This window comes from Cucurbita moschata, unplaced genomic scaffold (assembly GCF_002738365.1).
Source record: "Cucurbita moschata cultivar Rifu unplaced genomic scaffold, Cmos_1.0 Cmo_Scf00019, whole genome shotgun sequence".
Taxonomy (NCBI): Eukaryota; Viridiplantae; Streptophyta; class Magnoliopsida; order Cucurbitales; family Cucurbitaceae; genus Cucurbita; species Cucurbita moschata.
The window spans coordinates 2,940,229-2,951,629 of NW_019268535.1; the positions used below are offsets into that span (position 1 = coordinate 2,940,229).

Below are 11,401 nucleotides of genomic sequence, written 5' to 3' on the forward strand. Positions count from 1 at the left end.
TTTTTTTTTTTTTTTTTTTTTTTTATTTGCTTCACTTTAAAAGATGCTTCTTTTTCAGTATTACATCCATTATAGCCTTTGATTTTCTTCATTTTGTTAAAAGAAATATGAAACACAACAACCCTTTCCTCTTTAACCTTTGCCTTCTATTTGAACCATGGAATTTTATATGTACATGTGAATGAAATGAGAATAATTAAATACTTGGCCTCCAAGAATGCTTTTCCATTTTTGTATACTCACTTTTACACATTATTATTATTATATAGTTTCGAAATCTCTATACTCATACCACGGGCAAGAACGCATCCTTCATTCAAGTTGAAGCTCGTATCGATATCGTCTAAACTGTCATACCCATGGAATCCTTTGCTTTGCTTCGTGGTGGCTTACCGTCTAAACTTCCCTTGCTTAAACCTTCCCCTAGCACCCCGATGTCGGTGATGCCTTCGTGGCTTTGTTTCAACGTTAGGAATCCACCCTTTCCTCGATTATCGAATGGTTCAGTATTGACTTGTGTCTCTATTGGGTTGACTCGGAATCCCAATATACATGATAAGTTATTAGCTCGTTGTGGTGATGGGGTGACGTACTCAAATGCCGAAGAAGACTCATTGAAGGCATTGCTAAGCTTAGTACAACCAAAAGAAAGTAATTCATCGACATTAGTGATTGCTTCCACTAAGGTTGGTTTGTTTTTTACAGTTATAAGAACACATTTGAAAAGTCCTTTCAATGAACTAAAAGGATTTTTTTTTAATTTTGTAGAACGAGGCATTGAAGTTGGTCGTGGAAGGGAAGTACGGTGAAGCATTGTGCCATACGAAAAACTTATGCTCTTTCGCTAAGGCCGAAGTTGTCTACGAGGCTCGGCTAGCACATCTCCAAATTCTCATACGTTTGGTAAGCTTTTTCACGGCCACGAAACGGAGACGAGGAAGACTTCTCTTATTTGGACCAGATTTGATAAAAAATAATTTTGAACTAACAATAAAAATAAAAATTAAATTTATTGAAAGTTGAAAAACTAAATTTAAATATAAAGTATATAAATTAAAATAGATTAAGATCTAAATGTGAGATCCCACTTGGGTTGAGGAGGAAACGAAACATTTTTTTATAAGGGCGTGGAAATCTCTCCCGGGTGGATTGGAGGTCCCACATCGATTAGAGAAGAGAACGAGTCTCAATGAAAACGCTAAAACGTTTTTTATAAGGGTGTGGAAACCTCTCTCGCGTGGATTTGGGGATCCTACATCGATTGGAGAAAGGAACAAGTGTCAGCGAGAATGCTGAACCTTGAAGGGGGTGGATTGTGAGATATTACATCGGTTGGAGAGGAGAACGAAACATTCTTGGTGTGAAAACCTCTCTCAGGTGGATTGGGGGGGGGGGTCCCACATCGATTGGAGAAGGGAATGAGTGTCAACGAGAACGCTGTACTCCAAAGGAGAGTGGATTGTGAGAACCCACATCAGTTAGGGAGGAGAACAAAACACTCTTTACAAGGGTGTGAAAAACCTCTTTCTAGTAGACGCGTTGGAAAGCCCAAAAATGACAATATCTACTAGCAGCGAACTAGGGTCGTTACACTAAAATACATAGATGAAAATGACATTTTAACCTAAATATAATTTGACCGTTACGTCACAACAATTTATTTATTATTATTGTATATTTAATTTCTTTCAATGTCTATAAATTCACATGTAATTTCTTCACTAGGATGAATACGACAAGGCTCTAGAATTTCTAGAGGAGGACAACTTTCCTCAATCATTTGAAGCAAGACTTTCCCTTTATAAGGTACATTCTCATTATTGTCATACCTAAGTATGTGAATTTTCAATAGTTAACTTATAATAATGAAATTAAAACTTTATAATAAAAATTGATATAATACGGGTGTTCAAAAATTTCGATGACCCAAATAACCCGATCAACCCAATCCACCAAGTTATGAACTTATTTGGGTTCGAATGAGTTCAAATAAATGAAAATTTTATGCATTGAATTCTAGTCTAAAACTAGATTATGTTCCAGATAAATAATCTGAACACAGTCCACAATATTTATGGTTGGACAGGTTAAGTTTACTATTTAGTAAAGATTGTTTGAGTTGAAAATTTTACTGAACAATTGAGTTTAGTTTGAAAAAATGTCTCAACTCGATCCAACCACAAAAAGTTATGGTTAGATCGGGTTGGGTTTATCGTTTAGTAAATGTTGTTTGGGTTGAAAATTTTACAACCGGATCAACAATTGAGCCCGGTCTAAAAAAAATAATTCAACCAGACTTGACCCGACCCAACTCAACCCACAAACACTCCTACAATTTGACATGACGGGACCCGACCCAACTCAACCTACAAACACTCCTACAATTTGACACGTTTAAAGATCAAGATCAATATAAACAAATATTGACCTAAATTTAGTTAGTGGGTTTCATTGATTGAAAAGGATGCAATTTTATGTAGGCTGTGGTTCACACCATGTTGGGCAACGGTGATAAAGCTGAAGAATGGTGGAATACGTACCTTGAAACGCTTGGCAGTGGCAATGTAAATGAGGAGCTCAAAGCTCATTGTAGAAATACAAATTCAGATGGGTTCTTGATGAATGCTAAGAGCCTATTGAAGCCATTGTTGAGCTTAAAATCACTCAATGTGGGACCTGACTCATTGTTATTCAACATTATTCCCTTTAAGGTTATTCTCTTCTAGTCTTATATTTTCTCTCATGTTTCCATTTATTTTTCAATTATTGTGAGATCCCACGTCAGTTAGGAAGGAGAACGAAACATTCTTTATAAAAGCATAAAAACTTTTCCTAGCCGACACGTTTTAAAAACTTTGAAGGAAAACTCGAAAGGAAAAGTCTAAAGAGGAGAATATCGGCTAGCGGTGGCTTGACCGTTACAAATGGTATCAGGGTCAGACACTGGACGATGTGTCAGTGAGTAGGCTGAGTCTCCAAGAGAAGTGGACACAAGGTGGTGTGCCAGCAAAAATGCTAGCCCCGAAAGGAGGTGGATTGGGGGTCCCACATCGATTGGAAAAGGAATTAGTGCCAACGAGAACACTAGGCGATGTGCCAGTGAGGAGGCTGAGCCCCCAAGAGAGGTGGACACAAGGCGGTGTGCCAGTAAGAATGCTGGCCCCGAAGGGGGTTTGGAATAGGGTGTCCCACATCGATTGGAGAAGGGAACTAGTGTCAACGAGGACACTGGGCTTCAAAGGGGGTGGAGTGTGAGATCCCACATCGGTTGGGGAGGAGAACGAATGATGTTGGTTCTGGAAGGAGGTAGATTGGGGGTATTCTTTACTAGGGTTTGGAAACTTCTCCTCAATAGACACGTTTTCAAAACTTTGAGAGAAATCTCGAAAGACAAAGCCAAAAGATGACAATATCTGCTAACAATGAGTTTGAGCCGTTACAATTATATCATTTATATTCGTGAATCTTAAAATTGCAGAAAATGGCATTGAAGGAAGTCGTGAATGAGGATTATGATGCAGCAAAACGCCACATGGAAAACTTATGTAACAAAGTGAGAGACAGCCGAGAGGAGGCATTAGAGGCGCAAATTGCATATCTCCATATTCTTATATATCTAGTAAGTTAATTTAGAGTAGGTTTCGAATATCTTCTAGTTCAAACACATTTAAAAAATATATTTTTTTTTAAATAAGAAAGTTTTTTTTTAATTATTTTTTTTATTGCATTAAGTGATGATATTAATTATGAATGTATTTTTTCTTATCACATATTTGAAAGATTTTTTAATTTTATTAAAAAAGAAAAAATAAAATAAGAACAAATGGTTTAAATTGTGTTTAATATATAATGAATAAAAACATTTAAAAAAAAATTAGGTTAACTTAAAATATATTTTGTGTTTAATTTATTTTTAAAAATATAATTGTGAAATAAATTCACTACTTCTTAATTAGGGAAAATATGAAGAAGCTTTAAAGCGTCTCGTTGCGATCGAGGAGGATTTTCACGATTCCAATTTAGCAAGACCTTGCCTTTACAAGGTACTTACCCTTAACTCGATTTAGAAATTGTGTCAGGTTGAATTTTTGGAAAACTGAAAAATTCGAACGGATTCTCGGGTTGACATTTTTTCATTGCGTCAACCCAACCAACATGAAAATAGAGTTACAATCTAACTCTACCCTACCTACTTTAAAGATTATTACGAAGATTGAAAAATATTTTATATTTGTAACAGATATTAATGATATTTTATGACTTGTGAATGTTTGATATTTAAATTTTATAAAATTTTAATTATTAATATAACATGGATTATAAATAAATAATTAAAAAAAAAATAGTCCGAGAACCTAACCCAACTCAACCTGTATTTCGATTGTTCGGGTCACCAATTCAATCAACGTGCGCACGTTCCGAATTTTGTAAATTTTTTTTTCACTAAAAATATGAAATTTCATGAAGGCTATTGGGCTGACAGCATTGGGCAACCATAAAGATGCCAAAATTTGCTGGAAATGTTTCATGAAAACCATTGGCGTCTTCAACCCCTTTGAACATCAAACCCAATGAGGTAAATCCACAACTTTTTTATTTATATTTACTTGCTTTTTTCCACATGTAATGCCTCTATATTTCAAATAAATTTTTTTACTTGTGTCATTTTACCATTTTACCCTTAACGTACCACAAATTTCATTGATTTACGTTTAATTAATGGTCGTTAATTAGTCTGTTAATACATATATAAAGAAGTGACCGTAAGTTGTGACAGATAAAAATATTTAAAATATATTTCGTATAGTTTATTAAGAGATTTTGGAAGACGAGCTAGTAATGTTCAATAAATATAATTTATTTTCAAGATATCAATTCTCATATTTGTATATATTTTATATTTTAAAAAGGAGATAAAATTCGGTCGGTAATTCTTTTTACTGTGTTTCAACAGAAACTTCATCTATAAGATATTTCTTGCTATGACTTTAATACCGTAATTTGGCTCGTGGGAGCTTCTTTGAAGAAATGGAGAATTTCGTAGAGAATTGTGAGGGAGGACGTATGACTCAATCACGAGATCTTAGTTACGGGACCGAAGAATTTCTGCCCAATTTTAATATCTAATTTATGTTAATCTCATGCAATAAATAATAAATATTAATTTAAGATTACAAATTTTCTTTCGGGTCTAATGACATAAAATTAATTAACTAAACTCGTTAATCAGTCATTTCCATTAATTAATTCTAAGGCAATCCACTATTATGTACCTTAGTAAAGGAAATGTATATGAATGAATCAAAATCACATTCAAATGAGAGCAATCCCGAGAATAGTATGATTAAGAAAGACTTAAAAGAATTGAAAGTTAGTACTTATATCAACAAAGTACACCTTTTTCACGATCATAAGAACTTCATGGTTAAGTGAGCTTTGCTTTGAGCAATTCTATGTGGGGTGACCTTATGAGAATTTTCATAGGATGCATGTAGTTAGTGAAGACAAACCATGCTGGAAGGAGTCGTATTGGTCTATGGAGATAGTCTTTACTTTTGGAAGCGAAGGTTTTTTTTTTTTTTTTGTAATTTCTAATTAACTACACGTAAATATATTCAAGTCCAAACGATTCTTGATGAACGCCTGAACTTCTACCTCCAAATCGACTTGACTATGACTTCCTTCATGAAAAATGTGTGAAAACCTTACAAGATCTGTTGAACACATCTCTCTGTGGGAAACACTCACTCTTTATTAAGACCAATCACAAGACATTACAAGACACTCTGTACTGCTCCGTATTTCTTGGGATGATGAACTAAGTAGGGTGGAGAGGTATTTAGACCAGATGTAGGCAATTTATTCCTAAAATTTCTCAACGTTTTTTCTAAAATCCCTAAATCATTTTCCTAAATTTATTAAAATCCTGAATCATTTTCTTAACCTAAATATAGTCACTCATACAATGGTCGAGCTTAACCCTATTGGGTTAGTGATGATATTTTAACACTCAGTCAGCACTGGTCCTCATTCGCTGCACCACTCACCTCAGCACTGGTCCTCATTCGCTGCACCACAGTGAAAACTCTCATGTGTGCAAGTATTCAGCTCTTTTATAGACAAGTCTGCCACTTGGTCATCCGTATTCTTTCTTCAAGACTTTGTCTCTAATAAAATGGCAATGCACCTCCACATGCTTTGTTCTGGCATGAAACATCGAATTTTCTGCTAGGCGAATCACAGATTAGTTGTCGCATTGAAGTGGTATCGAATAGTCAGCTTTCTAGTGCTAATCTTTCATCAGAAGTTTCAGCTATGTACATTCTTAAGCTGCTCCCGCCGCTGCTCTGTACTCTATTCTCTAGTTGACAATGATACAATTGGTTGTCTTTTGTTACACCAAAAAATTGTTCTCGAACCGTGCTTGAACACATACCTAGTTATTGATCTTCGAGTATCGTGGTCTCCTGCATAGTTGACATCACTATATCCAGCTAGCTTCCAGTCTTCGCTTCTTTTGTACAAACGATCATAATTGATTGTACCTTTGACATATCTCAAGGTCCATCGAGCCGCATCCAAATGAGGCTTCTTCGGACTTTGCATATATTGACTAATGACTCCAACTTCATTTTCAAATTTCTTCAGTTGGTCCATGTAGAATTCTCCGTTTAACTCATCGTTCAAGAAAGTATTCTTCATATCCATCTGCCATAATTTCCAATCTTTATTTACCACAAGTACTGGAGGAACTTGTATGATAGTTATCTTAGTCATTGGACTAAACGTTTCATCATAGTCTAGTCCATATTCTTGAGAGAACCCTCGAGCTGCATATTGAGTCTTGTATCTTTTGATTGATCCATCCGAGAGACACATTATTTCGTAAGCCCACTTGCAAAAGATGAATTTGACATCTTCTGGTCTTGGTACTAGTTTCCAAATTTGATTTTTCTCAGGGCTATAATTTCTTCCTACTTCGCTTTCTACCAAGCCGTATTTTGTGATGCTTCTACATACGTCTCTGGCTCTTTAACTTCGTCATCTATAATAGTTATATCGACATACTTTGGATTTGGCTTCTGGATTCTTTTAGACCGTTTAAGTCGTTGAGGTGTCATTTTCTTTTCACCAGGTTTGCGTGGTTGAGTCACTTCTTGCTTACCAAGATCAGTGTCACTTGGATTTTCAGACACATCAGCACTTAAGCAAATGTGTACTGTCTGCTCCCCCGTCTTCTATTGTAGAATTTCTTCAATTTTCTCCCCCATCTTCTTTGGAAGAATTTCTTCAATTTGCCCTCTCGTCAGAAGAATTTTTTCAAGTTGCTCAAGGCTGGTAATGCTTCCTTCTCTGAGGGCCACTCTGCTTCCATTGCACCACTCTAATTGTCAATCATATGGTTTGAGCATCCTGGATCAACGATCCAATCATTCTCATAATCGATATGGTCTCCCATCATCGCCATGAGTGCTAGCTCATCTTCTTCTATGGCATACAGTACCTCTATATCCCATTCTTCCTCCATCTCCATGTTTGAGGATGTCACATTGCTTTTGATAGATTTTTTCTTGGACCAACAATCTCTAGACATGTGGCCCTTCTTCCCGCAATTGTAGCAAATTCCTTCGAATCTCTTCCCTTGAGAGTTATTGTTATCGTTCTTCCAAGCTCTCTCTGGTTGTGCAGTTCCTTGGTGACTTCTTCTTTTGTCACCATTGTATCCACATTTGGTAGACGACCTATTATTGCTCCGACTTTTACTTGTGTAGAGTGTTTCTTTTTCACCCTTTAATGTGATGCCTCCCATTTGTTTAGCCATGGCTTCTTGGCTGGCTAACAAGTTTTCGAACTCTACAAGTGATGGTTGTTTTTCGATAATCAACCAGGGAAATCTTTCTTTTCGGTGAGAGGAAATAGTCAACGGGAGGTTGTTGGAAGAAAAATAAAATGCTTAAAATAACACAGAGAGAGAATAGCTGAAATTTTGACTGCACTCAAAATCAGGTGGTTTAATATTCTGAACACATTTCCTATTTAAATATAAATTATCCTAAAAATGGCTGGAGAGTGGCCAACTAAATCTGTGCCACTCCCTACAAAATTGTAGTCTAAAACTTTGGTAATACATTCGACGTGTTTGTCAAATGGTCAAACGGAGGTATTCTGAAATCGTGTGAATCTAAATAAAGAAAAACTGAAAAACTCAGGTTTTATCTAACAATGGTTGAGTGGTTCATCCTTGTACAGCAATAATGAAGCTTTGATATTCTGGCCGCAATCCGTGGATTATGATCCTCTTCATTCGATCTTCTCCAATTGCGGATTTTGTGTCTAGTTTAGTAATCTCTCGACAGATCAACTTTGTTGGGTTTTATGTCCTAAAACTCATAGTTTGTAAACAAAAACATATTCTATTTTCCATAATGTTATTATTGTTGTTTATTCACTAAAGATGGATATTGAATAAAGTGAACTTTACGATCATTAATCTAAATCCAATAAACTAAGAACACTCTGGCTATAATATGATTACTTGAACTATATGTAGAGACATAAGAGTGGATCAAGTTCAAATATATAGTCAAAATGATCTATAGTATAAGGATAAGGCTGAGTATCTTATTTTGGGGACACTATGGATGCGGCCCACTTTTGTATATGATATAAACAATGTGATCACTAAATTGTACATGTGAAGACATGTGAGTGGGGGCGTCCTATGCAATGAGTATTGCATAAGATTGGACCATGAAGAAAACCACTTTCACTTTATAATGTCGTTTACTGTTGAGATTGATTTTCTTTTCATTCGATAACCTAGGTAACTCGGTTTAAATCCTGAGCTAACCATGAACTCCTGTTTATTCGGAATTATCCTTAGATTTGCATGGGTGAGAGTGGCTCTAGTTCGCCTACTCAATAGGCCTCTCACTTCAGGGGTAAGACTGGGTGAATGGCTGGGGACATGGGATGCAAGATGGAATTCACTCCAACCCACTTTTAGGGCTAGAAGAGAGGTAGTTCCCTTAAGCACTGACTCCAAGTCTTGAACAAGGGGCCCCACCCTCTCATTGGCCTGAGAGGGATTCGGTTTACTGGCTGGACCACAAACCAATTGTTCATTAGAGGATCAATGAGACATAAGGAACAAGAAGTAACTTCAAGGGTAAAACGGCAAATTGACCCAGCTCTAGTTACGAACAACCTGTGAGGGATCGACTTACTAATCATGGTTATATCAAATGGACATAAATATATCTATAGTGAGGGGAGTGCAACTACTAGGCTATAGTGGAGTGTCCTAGTAGTTAACGAATGTTGGTTAACCAAGTTAATGAGTTTAACTGGTTAATCTTGGATCGTTGGAGCCCATGATCTATAGGTCCATTAGGTCCCTCTGCTAGCTCATATCGGACTAAACCATAGAACAGTGTGACGAGTGAGTTCGAAGTGTTCGAATTCAAATTAGGGAATATGCGCTATATATATACGATATATTTAACCGCATTTTCGTTTTATTTACGAATTAAACAAAAAGAGAGAATCTGAGATATTTAAATAAGATTTAAATATCTTAATCAATTATGTGTCGGAATTGATTGGAATTGACATTTGAATTAATATTAAATGTTAATTAAATAGTTTAATTAATCATTTAATGTTACTTTAATTTGAAATTCATTATTCAAATTAATTGTTGAATTAAAATGAAGAAAGTCAAAATGTTGACTTTATTTAATGGAAAAATCCATGTTAGTGGAATTTTGAGGTGTCAAAATTTGGTTAACTCAAACATGCATGCTTGTCACATCATCCCAAACATTTGAGTGGAATTTTAAATGTCAAAATTTGGTGATCTCAAATTTGCATGAACATGCAAACATGACTCTTTAAATAGAGTGATCACTTCTTCTTCTTGGTTAAAAACCTTGAGAAAAACCTCTCACAAACACTCTCTTCACATATACAATATTCCTCCCAAGTTTAGTCACTCACTGGATTCTACAATCCCGTTCTAAGGCCGGAGGATAGTGGAGAAGACACTAATAGTGGTTCGAAACTGGTTCGTGAAGAAAAAGGAGTTTGAACTACAAAAGGTTAGTACTTAAACTCATAAAGTTTTAATACTTATGAACATGCTAGTTATTTACTATAATTGATATTCTAAAAGTGCCTAAGATCCAAATTGCTTCCGCATGTGTTATATTAACACTAACAGACTTGACCTTGTGGAAGTATTGAGCAATCGTCATGTCACGTTGTGAAATTGACAACAACTCGTTCTCCAAAAGTTGTAGTCTCGCATCATTCTTCGTTGAGAACAACATCAGGAACGTGTCTCATACTTCTTTTGGTGTCTTGTCACCCCAATATGCTCTAACATCTCTTCTCCGATTGTGGTCTTCAAGGCAAACATTGTTTTTCCTGTTTTGATTCTCTATTTACGCAAGGCGCTGTTAGAATCCTCCTTTGGCGGTGTGGTTTTGCCCCGCCAACAATCTCCCAAAGATCATGTCCTCATAAATATGACATCATGCATGTTGCCCACGTATTGTAGTTGTTGTTGTTGAGTTTCTTGATTCCTCTAACAATTTGGAAATCACTCATCATGTTGGCTATACCTCAGTAATACCAAACAAACTCTTTCAACACAAAACTTGCAGAGTCACAGACGACACACAAGAAACTCACTCACTATTAATCTCAAGAAATTGTTTCTGATGTGGAAAATCAGACAGAGTTGCAGCCACAAAGCATATTAAGAATTCCAAGAGATCAGATAACCTACACTAACCTCGCTCTGATACCAGATTGTTGAACACAACTCTATGTAGGAAACACTCGCACTCTTTATTATGACCAATCGAGAAGAGATTACAAAACACTCTACAGAATACTACTATTCCGTATTTCTTGGGATGATGAACTAAGTAGGGTGGAGAAGTATTTATACCAATTGGTAGGCAATGTATTCCTAAAATTTCTGAACATTTTTTTCTAAAATCCCTAAATCATTTTCCTACATTTATTCTAAAATCCTAAATCATTTTCTTAATATAAATATAGTCACTCATACGATTATTGTGCTTAACCCTATTGAATTAGTGATGATATTTCAACAAGATCATCATACAAAATCTCAGAACCTAATTCCTCACAAATGTTACAAATTTAGAGAAATACCGAAACGTAAATCTTGAAAACATATAGTCTAAATTACTTCTCCTAGGGCTTCTAAGCAAATTCTATGAATGACCTTAGTCGGAATCGGACTTCTCGTGGTTAAAATTGGAGTTGGAACGGGGATATATTCCTTTTCTCTCTTTAGGGTTTCTTTTTCTCTTTCTCTTTTTCTTTTTTTTTTTTTTTTTTTTTTTTTTTTTTTTTTTTTTTTTTT

General features: G+C 35.6%; 1 protein-coding gene across 3 annotated transcripts; it reads left to right on the plus strand.

The window, feature by feature from the left end:
• Positions 1-312: 312 nt before the first annotated feature.
• Positions 313-5,102, plus strand: LOC111457322. 3 transcript variants are annotated; one of them, XM_023099559.1, is made up of 8 exons: positions 313-686; positions 769-903; positions 1,726-1,806; positions 2,481-2,711; positions 3,479-3,619; positions 3,957-4,043; positions 4,468-4,576; positions 4,955-5,102. In XM_023099559.1, exons 1-7 carry the CDS (start codon positions 360-362, stop codon positions 4,573-4,575), a joined length of 1,110 nt encoding a protein of 369 aa, XP_022955327.1. In that variant the 5' UTR covers positions 313-359; the 3' UTR covers position 4,576; positions 4,955-5,102. The 3 variants fall into 3 exon arrangements, with proteins under 3 accessions (XP_022955327.1, XP_022955326.1, XP_022955329.1); XM_023099558.1 differs by lacking the exon at positions 4,955-5,102 and having other exon boundaries at positions 4,468-4,613; XM_023099561.1 differs by lacking the exons at positions 3,957-4,043; positions 4,955-5,102 and having other exon boundaries at positions 4,468-4,613.
• The last annotated feature ends 6,299 nt before the right edge of the window (positions 5,103-11,401 follow it).